The sequence below is a fragment of the Rhinatrema bivittatum genome, chromosome 5, assembly GCF_901001135.1.
Source record: "Rhinatrema bivittatum chromosome 5, aRhiBiv1.1, whole genome shotgun sequence".
Classification (NCBI taxonomy): Eukaryota; Metazoa; Chordata; class Amphibia; order Gymnophiona; family Rhinatrematidae; genus Rhinatrema; species Rhinatrema bivittatum.
In genome coordinates this window covers 66,930,982-66,946,337 of record NC_042619.1, presented here as the reverse complement: position 1 = coordinate 66,946,337, position 15,356 = coordinate 66,930,982, and the positions used below count along the sequence as shown (strand labels likewise).

Here is a 15,356-nt window from a genome sequence, read left to right as displayed (position 1 = left end):
ATGCTTTTGCAACCAAGGAAGACCCAATACAACTGGGTGGACTGACTTCTCTAGGACTAGGAAGGATATCTCTTCTTCGTGGAGAACTAATGTGCAGAGAGTCACGGGAGAAGTGCAGGCGGTCACCCATTCCGGGAGTGGTTCTCCTTGAATGGACGAGATGAGCAGAGGTGGGCTGCGGTGGAGCACTGGAAGTTGCAGTTGGCGTACCAATTCTGCTAGAATAAAGTTCCCGCCAGTCCCAGAGTCAATGAGGACCAAGGTCGTGAATGATCCGCCAGAGAACTGGAGTGTGACCAGAACTGTGCATTGGGGAGCAGGATTGATGCAGCCTAGGGTCAGCCCCCCGAGGACACCTAGGCCCGAGAGTTTTCCAGATATTCAGGGCACTGGGCCAACAAATGCCCCTTACCACCACAGTAGAGACACAATCCCAAGGTTCGTCAACGCTGTTTCTCTGCTGTGGTCAAGCGAGTACGGCTGAGTTGCATGAGCTCCTCCCCACGCTCGGATGAACCCACCAGTGTAGGAGGTGTAACAATAGGACGTGTAAAGGACAGAGCCAGGGAGACCGGACAGCGGGCCAGCTTGAATTCTCTTGCCCATTGTGTAACCGCCGGTCGATGTAGCCAGCCAGATCGATGAGGTCAAGTTCGTCTGGTAAGTCCCGGGCGGCCATTTCGTCCTTAATGTGGGGAGCCAGACCCTCGAAGAAAATCCCCCATAGGCTGTCCTCATGCCAACCCAATTCTGATGCTAGGGTGCGTAACTCCACCGCGAAATCAGCCAGTGGGCGTGTTCCTTGGCAAAGATGAAGCAGTTCGGATGTCACAGTGGTCCGACGACCGGGCACATCAAAAACCTGGCAGAAGGTCTGCACAAAACGGGGCAAGTTTCCGAGAATGGAATCTCCTCTCTCCCAAAGGAGGGATACCCAGGCCAGGGCCTTACCATCCAACGAGGAGATGATAAAGGAGGTCTTAATTTGATCCGTGGGGAACTGCTGTTCCAGCAAAGAGAATCTTATGAAACATTGGTTCAGGAAGCCTCAACACTGTTTGGAGTCTCCAGAGAATCAAGACGGAGCCGGCAACTGGGTCACTGGAGTAGAAGCTACTGGAATTGTCAGACGAGGGGCCGCAGCCCCATGTGCGGAGGCGGAGTCCAAACGAGTCACAAGGTGTTCCACTGTAGCCGATAAGGTTTCCAAAGATTGCTGCTGCTGCATAATTCGTTGAGCCAGGCTCGGGATGGCCTGGAGGCTAGACAAATCCACCGGGTCCGTGGCCTTTGCAATCTGTTGAGGAAGTGGACCCTCGAGCCGGAGCGAGAGAAGATGACTGCCGAGGAGGGCTCTTGGTGGGAACTCGTCTCCAGGAGGTAGTGTGGGCGAAGAAGAGGACTCACAGGACTGGTTCCGATGATCCGACCGGACAACCCCCCGAGGAGCGGGTGATCTATGAACGCAGGGGAGCCCCCAAGGAGCGGTAACTCAGAGTGTCAACCCGGCCGAATTGGAACGAACCTTCACAGGAGACAGCTTTGAAGTCCAGGTAGAAGATCCGAAGCAGGAAACAAAGAGACGAAGCAAGGATGCCGTCCAGGGACAGGACGGACAGCGGCCAGGCGTAGATGAAGTGAGGAGCCAAGTTCAAGCCAGGGGATCCAGAAGAGGAGCTGTGGCAGGAAGCGAAGACCAGCACTGGAAGCTGGAACCACAGGAGGAAGACACCAACCAGAGAGGGACACTGGAGTAGGCACAGCCTGAAAGCAACAGAGGGACTATTGCAAAGGCAATTTTCTAGTGCCTAAGTGGGGTTTAAATACCCGTCTGCTGACGTCCTCTTCCGGGCCCGGATTGCGATTTCCCATGCTTGTCCCTTTAAGGGGCAGGGCCTCCTGCGCATGCGCGCTTAGGGAGAGCCCCGCTGAAGGAAGGAGGATGGCGTTGGCGGCCATGCGGCAGGCTGCAGGAGGCCTTCCGCAGATCGGGACGCGTTGGGCAGGGCCACGGTGACCGGGGGCAGCGGCGGCGGAGGTGAGAGAACCGTGGGCTGCAACAATGGCTTTTGATAATTGTACCAACAATGACTGTGATTCAGAGGGATTGGTAAATAATTGTATATCAGGCCCCTCTGAAAATGCATCTGTAGAAATTGAACTGTCAAATTGTGTGCAATTTGTAAGAAGGCAGAGCCATGAAAGAGAAATTTATTGGTGTGATCTCTACGGTGTTCAATATCATAGATAATCAAAAAGAACATTCCTTCTGTGGTTAATTTCTATCATGTTGTCAAAGACACCATACACAATCATATTCACCGTGTGGGGCAAAGCTTTGGCAAAACAGACTTCAGCCCACAAATTACCAGTTTTAATCAATGAATATTGGTCCATGCACTCCTGGTCAGATGATAGGTCAAAGTCCAGAAAGTAATAACCTTTGTAAAACTCATGATGATCAATCAATAACACACTGCTTTTCATATATTAACCAGTCATTTGTACCAGGTGCATGAATTCTCTGACACAGCATTCTTCCATATCTTAGTCCCCCAGCTTTCAGTCTCTCATCTCCTCTCAGCCCCACAAATTGTCTCCCTCCACCCTCAAGGTCCCCATTCTCTCCTTGTACCTCTTCTTTTCTTCCTAGTTCCACTATACTTCCATTTTCTTCTGTTGCCCAATTGTCACTATAACAACCAACAGAATCAGTAGCCCCCTTTGACTATTTGCATCAACCCAAGGACATGGTGGAGAAGATGACAGTGGATGAAGAGAGTGGAACAAAAGAAAGGAGGATTCAGAGCACTGTAGGTTCTAGCTGGTTTCTCTTCATAAGCTCTCTTTAACAGTGCACCCATGCTCTTCCACTGGACTCTCATTGACATTGCTCATATACTCTCCTGATGATTTCTCTTTCCTCCTCTCTCCTATAATCCTTCCATTTTCTCTGCTGCTGATCCTTCTCTTCTATTCCATCCCCCTTTCCCCTCCTCTCCTCTATTTCTCTCTTCTATCTTCTGCTCCCCCTTTCATTTCTATTCCCCATCTTTCCTTTTTTCCTTTCTCTACCCTATTCTTCTCTGTTGTTTTCCCTTGTACTTTCTTTTTCCACCTTCTTCTCTGCTATTCTTCATTCCTCTATATTCCAATTAAGTAAGTTTATTGCTACTGTTAACCCAATGTGGAGCAATCAGTGTATTTAAGAGCAAATATTAATTGCACATTGCCGTTTTGATCTCTGTGCAAGCACCCTAAACTTTATTCAAATTCGCTGGCATAAGTCATCAACCAGTATGAACTGATTTTCCTATATGAAAATATTAATAAACACTGGTAAAAAATGAAAAATGAAACATTTACCATCCAGCCCAGCTGACTTTGTCCACTCGTCTAAGCTAGCTTTCCTTTGATCCTCTGGGGCAGCAGAAAGATATGTAATAAATGCAGCAGCAAGCTGAGCTCTTCGGGGAAGTGTGTCAAGTTCCTCTGTTATTTCTGCAACCTGAAGAAATTATACCACGAGAATTATTTTCATAAATTATCTATACAAGAGCACTGTTCCTGGTTCAGTGCTCAAAATATACAAGAATGCTAAATACATTTATACTGGCTTAGGGGACATAATCAGTGCTAGTAAATAGCAAAGACTAGCATTTTTAATACTTATCAAACAGCAAAGATATACAAAATGAAATAACTCAGATAGTTTCAGTAACTGCCACAGAATGATGGGCCAATATGCTGCAGTTTTGTTTATCTTTCCCAGTATACCACAGCTGAAAATGAAGATAAACAACAGAATTAATCAAATGAATAAAATATTTCCGATCTCACTTAGATAATGTGCAGAACTGAATTTATACAAAATGTAACATATTTCTAACGACTAGATTTACATTTTTGCCAAAATGTGTAAAAACCCTGCAAGTCTGCTTGCAAAATGTTTCACAATATAATAAGAACATAAGAACATGCCATACTGGGTCAGACCAAGGGTCCATCAAGCCCAGCATCCTGTTTCCAACAGTGGCCAATGTAGGCTGCAAGTACCTGGCAAGTACCCAAAAACTAAGTATATCCCATGCTACTGGTGCTAGTAATAGCAGTAGCTATTTTCTAAGGCAACTTCATTAATAGCAGGTAATGGACTTCTCCTCCAAGAACTTTTCCAAAGTCGGCTACATTAACAGCACTAACCACATCCCCTGGCAACAAATTCCAGAGTTTAATTATGCGTTGAGTGAAAAAGAACTTTCTCGGATTAGTTTTAAATGTGCTACATGCTAACTTCATGGACTGACCCCTAGTCCTTCTTTTGTCCGAAAGAGTAAATAACCAATATCACATTTACCTGTTCTAGACCTCTCATGATTTTAAAGATCTCTATCATATCTCCCCCCAAGCCATCTCTTCTCCAAGCTGAACAGCCTTAACCTCTTTAGTCTTTCCTCATAGGGGAGCTGTTCCATTCCCTTTATCATTTTGATTGCCCTTCTCTGTACCATCTACATCGCAACTATAACTTTTTTGAGATATGGCGACCAGAACTGTATACAGTATTCAAGGTGGGGACTCACCATGGAGCGTAACAGAGGCATTATGACATTTTCCGTTTTATTTAGCATTCCCTTCCTAATAATTCTTAACATTCTGTTTGCTTTTTTGATTGTCACAGCAACTGAGCGGCGATTTCAATGTATTATCCACTATGATGCCTAGATCTCTTTCCTGGGTGGTAGCTCCTAATATGGAACCTCACATCATATAACTACAGCATGGGATATTTTTCCCTATATACATCACCGTTCACTTATCCACATTAAATTTCAACTGCCATTTGGATGCCTAATTTTCCAGTCTCACAATGTCCTCCTGCAATTTCTCACAATCTGCTTGTGATTTAACTATTCTGAATAAATTTGTATCATCTGCAAATTTGATTACCTCACTCGTCATATTCCTTTCTAGATCATTTATAAATATACTGAAAAGCACAGGTCCCAGGACAGATTCCTGAAGCACTCTACTGCTCACCCCCCTCCACTGAGAAAATTGTCCATTTAATCCTACTCTCTGTTTCTTGTCTTTTAACCAGTTTGTAATCTACAAAAGGACATCTCCACTTATACCATGAATTTTTACTTTTCCTAGAAGCCTCGCATAAAGGAACTTTGTCAAATGACTTCTGAAAATCCAAATACACTACATCTACCGGTTCACCTTTATCTACATGTTAATTAAACCCTTCCAAAAAGTGAAGCAGATTTGTGAGGCCAGACTTGCCTTGGGTAAACCCATGCTGACTTTGTTTCATTAAGCAAAGTCTTTCTATATGTTCTGTGATTTTGATCTTTAGAACACCTTCCACTATTTTTCCAGGCACTGACGTCAGGCTAACTGGGCTGTAGTTTCCCGGATCGCCCCTGGAGCCGTTTTTAAATATTGGGATTACATTAGCCACCCTCCAGTCTTCAGGTACAATGGATGATTGTAATGATAGGTTACAATTTTTTTCTAATTTATCTGAAATTTAATTTTTTAGTTCCTTCAGAACCCTGGGGTGTATTCCATCCAGTCCAGGTGATTTACTACTCTTTAGTTTGTCAATCAGGCCTACCACATCATCTAAGTTTATCGTGATTTGGTTCAGTCCATCTGAATTATTACCCATGAAAACCTTCTCCGGAATGGGTATCTACCCATCATCCTCTTCAGTAAACACCAAAACAAAGAAATTGATTAATCTTTCCGCTATGGCCTAATCTTCTCTAAGTGCCCCTTTAATCCCTCAATCATCTAACAGTCCAACTGACTCCCTTGCAGGCTTTCTGCTTCGTATATATTTTTAAAAGTTTTTACTGTAAGTTTTAGCCTCTACGGCTAACTTCTTTTCAAATTCTCTCTTAGCCTGTCTTATCAAAGTCTTATATTTAACTTGCCAATGCTTATGCTTTATCCTATTTTCTTCTGTTGGATCATTCTTCCAATTTTTGAATGAAGAACTTTTGGCTAAAATAGCCTCTTTCACCATACCTTTTAACCATACCGGTAATCATTTTGCCTTCCTTCCACCTTTCTTAATGTGTGGAATACATCTGGATTGTGCTTCTAGGATGGTATTTTTTTAACAATGTCCATGCCTCTTGCACATTTTTTACCTTTGTAGCTAATTCTTTCAGTTTTTTCCTAACTATTTTTCTCATTTTATCAAAGTTTCCCTTTTGAAATGTTAGCGCTAGATACCTGGATTTGCTTACTGTCCCACTTCCAGTCATTAATTCAAATTTGATCATATTATGATCACTATTGCCAAGTGGCCCCACCATAGTTACCACTCTGTCCAAATTCTGTGCTCCATTGAGAATTATATCTAAAATTGCTCCGTCTCTCTTCGGTTCCTGAACCAATTGCTCCATAAAACTGTCATTTATTCCATCCAGGAACTTTATCTCTCTAGTGTGTCCCGATGTTACATTTACCCAGTCAATACTGGGGTAATTGAAATCTCCCATTATTACTGCACTACCAATTTGGTTATCTTCCCTAATTTCTCTTAGCATTTCACTGTCCATCTCACCATCTTGGTCAGATGGACAGTAGTATACTTCTATCACTATACTCTTCCCCAACACACAAGGGATTTCTACCCATAAAGATTCAATTGTGCATTTAGTCTCATGCAGGACTCTATGCCAGCCCGGACATAAAGCGCCACCCCTCCTCCCAGATGCTCCTCTCTGTCATTGCGATATAATTTGTAACCCGGTATAGCACTGTTCCATTGGTTATCCTCCTTCCACCATGTCTCTGACAATTAAGTCTTTGTCATCATTCACTGCTATACATTCTAATTCTCCCATCTTACTTCTTAGACTTCTGTCATTAGCATATACACATTTCAAAGTGTGTTTTTTGTTTGTATTTTCATTCTGCTTTTTAATTGATAGGGATAAATTGGAATCTTTAGCTCAGATGAGTTTTTAATTACAGGCACTTGGACTATTTTTCTTATTATTGGAACCTCACTGTTGAAATGCCCTAATTCTAATGTGTCATTAGTATCCTTTGAAGATACCTCCCTCCGAACCATGTGTTGCTAAGCGACTGTTGGCTTTCCCCTTTGTTCTAGTTTAAAAGCTGTGCTATTTCCTTTTTAAAGGTTAGCGCCAGCAGTCTGGTTCCACCCTAGTTAAGGTGGAGCCCATCCTTTCGGAAGAGACTCCCCCTTCCCCAAAAGGTTCCCCAGTTCCTAACAAAACTGAATCCCTCTTCCTTGCACCATCGTCTCATCCATGCATTGAGACTCCAGAGCTCTGCCTGCCTCTGGGGACCAGCGCGTGGAATAGGGAGCATTTCACAGAATGCTACCCTGGAGGTTATGGATTTCAGCTTTCTACCTAAGAGCCTAAATTTGGTTTCCAAAACCACCCTCCCACATTTTCCTATGTACTATGACAGCCGGCTCCTCCCCAGCTCTGTCTAAAATCCTGTCTAGGTGATGCATGAGGTCCACCACCTTTGCACCAGGTAGGCATGTCACGAGGTGATCCTCACGCCCACCAGCCACCTAGCTGTCTACATTCCTAATAATCAAATCACCAACTATGACGGCTGACCTAACCCTTCCCTCCTGGGCAGTAGCCCTGGGAGACACATCTTCAGTGCAAGAGGACAATGCACCACCTGGAGGGCAGGTCCTTGCTACAGGATACTTTCCTGCTGCTTCAGGTTGATGCTCTCCGATCATGAGACTTTCTTCCTCCAAGGCATCACCAGGGCTGAAAGTCTGAAGTTGGGACTTGGTTACTATGTTCCTGAAGGTCTCATCTATATAGCTCTCTGTCTGCCTCAGCTCCTCCAGTTCTGCTACTCTAGCCTCCAGTGATTGAACTTGTTCCCTAAGAGACAGGAGCTCTTTGCATCAGATGCACACGTACAACTTCTCACCAGCGGGTAAAAAAATCATACATGTGACACTCGAAGCAAAAACTGGGAGCCCCCCCCCCCCCTCTTGCTGCTGGACTGCTGGCTTTGTCTCAAATTTGTTCAGTTCCTAGTTAAGTGTTAGGTTGCTATGGGAGTAGGAATGTGTCTAATTAGGGTCCTTTAAATGTATTAGTGTATTCACTATATGTCTGGTAGTGGCCTACAGGGGAACGATCAAGCTCTCAATAAGGTGTGGTGAACTCATAAAAAGAAGTTAAAAGGCTACATTTGTCTTCTATCCTTGTGGAGCCCATACCGGGTGAAGTAATCCTGCTCACAGAACCAGTGAGCTTACGTACCGGTGCTTTTCATACAGAGACTATTTCCTTCTTTGTGTTAGAAAAGGCCATACTCCCCTTAGTACTTGGGCTACCGTGGCTGCAGAAAGCAGTTGCTTACCTGTAACAGGTGTTCTCACAGGACAGCAGGATGTTAGTCCTCATAAAGGACGCCCCATCAATAATCTTAGGAGACTTCAATCTGCACATGGACAACCTCTCACTCTCTACCAGCTGTCAAAGCTCTCTCAGCAATGGGATTCACACAAATAGTCGACAAACCTACACATAAAGCTGGTCATACTCTGGACCTGATCTTCATCAACAAAGGCATAAAGCCGACATCCCTACTGAAGAGTAAGAAGGTACCCTGGTCAGATCACTCCCTGATCTCAACTTCTTTCTTGCTGGAACAAACCATCGCCCCTCACATACCCTCACCTTCCTTTCCTTACAGGAGATCATGCTCCTCTGAAGACCTCAACAATCACTTGGTTCCACAACTTCCCTCCATAGACCTCACCGACCCTAACACTGCTCTCCATTCTTGGAATGTCATCACAGAATCCATAGCTAACAAGCTCTGTCCGATAGCAATAAAAAAATCCCACTCAAATGCCTCTAAAAGACAACCCTGGTTCACTAATGACCTGAGAAGGCTTAAACAAAGTTTAAGACAGAAAGAAGCCAAGTGGCGTAAAACACCATGCGCTAGCACGCTGTCCGCCTACAAATTTACGCTTCACCTGTACAAGACCTCCACCTCCAAATCAAAAAGGGATTTTTATGCGTCCAAAATGCATAACCTGGTCTTTGACGCTAAAGCCCTATTTGCCTATGTATCTAGCCTCACTCAGGTCGCCCCCCCAGAATTTCCCAGTAACCAAGCACAATCCAAAGCTGAAGAACTCGCATCGTTTTTCCAAAACAAAATCATCAGTCTTCTTACCCAACTACCCTCCAAGATCGCCCCCCTACCATCGGCTCTGCAGCTTCCCATCAAAAATATTCACCTCGAAGCTTTCGAACCCATTTCCTCCTCTGAGATTCAAGTTGTTCTAAGAAGAATGAAACCCTCCTCTCACCCGGCGGACCATATCCCCACCAAACTTCTTCTCACAATCCCAGACTCTATCTCCAAAACACTGGCGAACATTATTAACTGTTCTCTCTCCAACGGTTCCTTCCCAGACGACCTCAAACTGGCGTCACTCAAACCACTCCTAAAAAAACCAAATTTGGACCCAAAAGATCCTAACAACTTGCGCCCAATAGCCAATCTCCCCTTCATTGCTAAGATTATGGAAAGGCTTGTGAACTCCCAACTATCGGACTACATTGAAGATAATAAACTTCTATCCGCCTCGCAATATGGATTCCGTAAAAATCTAGGCACGGAATCCCTCCTTACTTCCCTAACAGACTTCCTCATCCTGGGTCTCGACAAAGGTCAATCTTTTCTGCTGGTCCTTCTGGACCTTTCGGCAGTCTTCGATACCGTCAACCACTCCATCCTCATCAACCAGTTAGCTGCCATAGGAGTTTCCGGCTCTGCTCTATCTTGGTTCAAATCGTTTCTCAGCAACAGAGGTTACAAGGTCAAAATCCATAACAAAGAATCTTCATGCCATGACTCATCCGTAGGAGTCCCACAAGTCTCCTCTCTATCCCCGACACTCTTTAACATCTACCTTCTACCACTTTGCCAACTCCTCACCAACCTCAACCTAAAACACTTTCTCTACGCAGACGATATCCAGATCCTGATCCCCATCAAAGGCTCATACTCGAAAACCCTCGACTACTGGGAATCCTGCCACCAAGAAATCAAACGTCTCCTCAATAGCCTAAATCTAGTACTAAACTCCTCCAAGACCGAAAAACTATTCATATCTCCAGAGAACAGCAATCTCACCGCTTCTCATCCAACCAACCCACCAACCACTCAAGTGAGAGATTTAGGAGTGATAATTGACAACAGGCTGAACTTCAAAGCCTCCATCAACAGAACCACCAAAGACTGCTTCCACAAACTCCAAGTTTTAAAAAGGATAAGACCTCTCTTCCACGCCCAATATTTCAGAACGATCCTCCAAGCAATTATTTTCTCAAAGTTAGATTACTGTAACGCTATCCTATTTGGTCTCCCTTCCTCCTTCACCAAACCGCTCCAAATGGTACAAAACACAGCAGCCCATTTACTAACAAACACCAGGAAAAGAGACCATATTTCCCAAATTCTAAAAGACCTTCATTGGCTACCAATTCACTTCAGAATCATCTACAAATCCATCTCCTTGATATACAAAATCATCCATCAACACACCACAATTGACCTACAATTTCCTCTCCGCTTACACAACTCCACAAGACCTACCAGAGACGCATACAGAGGATCCCTCCATGTACCCCCTAGTAAAACCACTAGTCACATTACCTTAAGAGATCGAGCCCTCTCCACAGCAGGCCCACCGTTATGGAACTCCATCCCTCCCGATCTCAGACAGCAGCCTTGCCTCCTAACCTTTAGAAAAAGACTCAAGACTTGGCTGTTTATGCAAGCTTTCCCGGACTTAAATTAATGCATCTCGCCATCAACATATCCAACACAGCAGCTGTACCTCATCTCCTTGTATATAATTTAGTCTCTGCTAAACTATCTTTATTTCCTCTGATCCCAGTTCAATAGTCCTTGTTAATTGTAACTGCTTTCTTCGACACGTTATTTCTGTTTTGATGTATTTATTGCACCCCTGTTTATTTGTAAACAAGCATGATGTGATCGCTTCATGAATGCCGGTATATAAAAACCTTAAATAAATAAAAATAAATAAAAATAAATATGGGTGACATCATCAGGATGGAGGCCAATCACGGAACACTTTTGTCAAAGTTTCTAGAACTTTGACTGGCACCTACTGGGCATGCCCAGCATAACACCAACCCTGCACCCAGCAGGGGACCCCTTCAGTCTCATCTTATAGTAAAAAGTACATGTGGAAAATAAAATAATAAATTGTAAGCGAACCCAACTCCGCGGGGTGGTGGGCGGGTTTCGTGAGGACTAACATCCTGCTGTCCTGTGAGAACACCTGTTACAGGTAAGCAACTCTGCTTTCTCACAGGACAAGCAGGATGGTAGTCCTCACATATGGGTGAGAACCGAGCTGAGGATGCCCGAGCAATAGGCACAAGAACTGGGGTGGAATTTGGTAGAAGGCATCCTGAATTATACCGGACTGGTGGAAGGATGTTGGTACCTCAGTTCGCAAATAAGTTGCATAGAATCTTGTCTGCCAGCCTTGTCTAAAACAATAATGGGCTGCGAAGGTGTGGAGAGAGCTCCAGGTAGCAGCCTTACAGATGTCAGCAAGCGGCACCGAGCGTAGGTGCGCTACTGATGTTGCCATGGCTCTGACAGAGTGTGCTTTAACACAGTCTTGAAGCGGAATGCCTGCCTGTTGGTAACAAAAGGAAATACAGTCCGCTAACCAGGAGGAGAGAGTCTGCTTACCCACCGGTTTGCCCAATTTGATGGGATTAAAGGAAACAAACAATTGAGTGCATTTCCTGTGGGCAGCTGTATGGTCTAGATAAAATGCTAGAGCACGTTTACAGTCAAGGGTATGCAGAGACCGTTCTCCTGGGTTTTAGTGGGGCCTGGGAAAGAAAGTGGGTAGTATAATGGATTGAGTGATAGAAAACTCCAATACTACCTTAGGCAAAAACAGGGTGAGTGCGGAGTACTACTCTGTCATTCACAAGTTTAGTTAAGGTGGGTAGGTGACTAAGGCCTGTAACTCACTAACTCTGTGAGCAGATGTGATCGCCAAAAGAAAAATCACCTTCCAGGTGAGATGGTGGAGATCACAGGAATGGAGAGGCTCAAATGGCGGTTTCATGAGCCGCTCCAAAACCAAGTTGAGGTCCCAGGAAGGGGCCGTAGGGCGCAGTGGAGGTTTAAGGTGGAGCAAGCCCTTCAAAAAGCATGTTACAAGGGGTTGAACTGAAATAGGTACATCCCCAATACCTTTATGAAAGGCGGCTACCTCACTGACAGGTACCTTTATAGAAGAAGTTTGGAGACCTGACTCTGATAAAGCTGCCTTGTGGAAGGCTTTCTTGAAGTAACTAGGACATGGGAAACCGGCTCTGAAAGGTTAAGAAGTTGAAGTATTAACCTTTCAACATCCAGGCAGTCAGGGAGAGGGCCTGGAGGTTGGGATGACGAAGGCAGTCGTTGTTCTGAGTGATCAGAAGCGGGTCCTTCCCCAGAGGAATGTGCCGGTATACTGATAGGTCGTGGAGAATTAGAAACCAGACCTGGCGTGGCCAATGAGGGGCTATGAGAATCTTCAAGCCCTTGTCCCGTCGCAACTTCACGAGAGTCTTTGATATGAGGAGAAGTGGAGGGTCAGCAGAAAGGAGACCGCTGGCCCACGAGAGGGAGAAAGCGCCTCTTGGTTGAAGATGTTGGCTGCAAGTGAGTGTTGCGACCGTCACTTCCTGACGGCTTCACTTCTCCTATCTTTCCTTTTCTGCGGCTCCTCCTGCTCTTCACGGATGGTTGGCCACCGCGGCGTCCGCCTGCCATCCTCTCTGGCATCCCCAGAGCGGCTTGGGCGCTGCCTCCCGCCATATTCTATAGGTACCTTAGGGCACGCACGCTGTTTGGCCCTCATTCTTATTTCCTCATTGGCGCGTTCCTCAGGGGCGACCCCCTGTGATGACGTCACGCTGCCAGGATATTTAAGCCTACACTTTATTGCTAGCCGTTGAGTTAGCAAGCGGTATTCTTACGGATGGGATTCGCTCTCCATACCCAGGTACTCTGCCTCTCCAACCTCTATTGGACTCTTTCTGTGAGAGAGTCGGTTGGACCATTAGATGACAGAGGGGTTAAAGGGGCTCTTATGGAAGACAAGCCCATTGCAGAAAGACTAAATGAATTCTTTGCTTCCATGTTTACTAATAAGGATGTTGGGGAGATACCAGTTCCAGAGTTTTCAGGGGTGATGAGTCAGACGAACTGAATGAAACACTGTGACCCTGGAAGATGTAGTAGGCCAGATTGACAAACTAAAGAGTAGCAAATCACCTGAACCGGATGGTATGCATCCTAGGGTACTGAAGGAACTCAAGAATGAAATTTCTAATCTGTTAGCTAAAATTTGTAACCTATCATTAAAATCATCCATTGTACTTGAAGACTGGAGGGTGGCCAATGTAACCCCAATATTTAGAAAAGGCTCCAGGGGTGATCCGGGTAACTATAGACCAGTGAGCCTGACTTCAGTGCAGGGAAAAATAGTGGAAACTATTCTCAAGATCAAAATCGTAGAGCATATAGAAAGACATGGTTTAATGGAACACAGTCAACATGGATTTACCCAAGGGAAGTCTTGCCTAACAAATCTGCTTCATTTTTTTGAAGCGGTTAATAAACATGTGGATAAAGGTGAACCAGTAGATGTAGTGTATTTGGATTTTCAGAAGGTGTTTGACAAAGTCCCTCATGAGAGGCTTCTAAGAAAACTAAAAAGTTATGGGATAGGAGGCGATGTCTTTCATGGATTACAAACTGGTTAAAAGACAGGAAACAGAGAGTAGGACTAAATAGTCAATTTTCTCAGTGGAAAAGGGTAAACAGTGGAGTGCCTCAGGGATCTGTACTTGGACCTGTGCTTTTCAATATATATATATATATATATATATATATATATAAATGATCTGGAAAGGAATACGATGAGTGAGGTTATCAAATTTGCGAATGATACAAAATTATTCAGAGTAGTTAAATCACAAGCGGATTGTGATATATTACAGGAGGACCTTGCAAGACTGGAAGATTGGGCATCCAAATGGCAGATGAAATTTAATGTGGACAAGTGCAAGGTGTTGCATATAGGGAAAAATAACCCTTGTTGTAGTTACACACGATGTTAGGTTCCATATTAGGAGCTACCACCCAGGAAAAAGATCTAGGCATCATAGTGGATAATACTTTAAAATCGTTGGCTCAGTGTGCTGCAGCAGTCAAAAAAGCAAACAGAATGTTAGGAATTATTAGGAAGGGAATGGTTAATAAAACGGAAAATGTCATAATGCCTCTATATCGCTCCATGGTGAGACCGCACCTTGAATACTGTGTACAATTCTGGTCACCGCAACTCAAAAAAGATATAGTTACGATGGAGAAGGTACAGAGAAGGGCAACCAAAATGATAAAGAACATAAGAACATGCCATACTGGGTCAAACCAAGGGTCCATCAAGCCCAGCATCCTGTTTCCAACAGTGGCCAATCTAGGCCATAAGAACCTGGCAAGTACCCAAAAACTAAGTCTATTCCATGTTACCATTGCTAATGGCAGTGGCTATTCTCTAAGTGAACTTAATAGCAGATAATGGACTTTTCCTCCAAGAACTTATCCAATCCTTTTTTAAACACAGCTATACTAACTGCACTAACCACATCCTCTGGCAACAAATTCCAGAGTTTAATTGTGCGTTGAGTAAAAAAGATGGAACAGCTCTCCTATGAGGAAAGGCTGAAGAGGTTAGGTCTGTTCAGCTTGGAGAAGAGACGGCTGAGGTGGGATATGATAGAGGTCTTTAAGATCATGAGAGGTCTTGAACGAATAGATGTGAATCGGTTATTTACACTTTCGAATAATAGGACTAGGGGGCATTTCATGAAGTTATCAAGTAGCACATTTAAGACTAATTGGAGAAAATTCTTTTTCACTCAACGCACAATAAAGCTCTGGAATTTGTTGCCAGAGGATGTGGTTAGTGCAGTTAGTGTAGCTGGGTTCAAACAGGGTTTGGATAAGTTCTTGGAGGAGAAGTCCATTAACGGCTATTAATCAAATTTACTTAGGGAATAGGCACTGCTATTAATTGCATCAGTGGCATTGGATCTTCTTAGTGTTTGGGTAATTGCCAGGTTCTTGTGGCCTGGTTTGGCCTCTGTTGGAAACAGGATGCTGGGCTTGATGGACCCTTGGTCTGATGCAGCATGGCAATTTCTTATGTTCTGCTAACGGGGTACTCGCTCCTCGAGGGCCCATGTTTCCTGACCCAC

At 44.4% G+C, this 15,356-nt stretch overlaps 1 protein-coding gene across 1 annotated transcript in view; it reads right to left on the bottom strand.

The window, feature by feature from the left end:
* DYNC2H1 (dynein cytoplasmic 2 heavy chain 1) overlaps positions 1-15,356 on the bottom strand; it is a 1,848,033-nt gene that overhangs the window by 757,287 nt on the left and 1,075,390 nt on the right. The window contains exon 62 of the mRNA XM_029602426.1: positions 3,367-3,508. Coding sequence (XP_029458286.1) covers positions 3,367-3,508 — 142 coding nt within the window. The remainder of the gene's footprint in view (positions 1-3,366; positions 3,509-15,356) is intronic.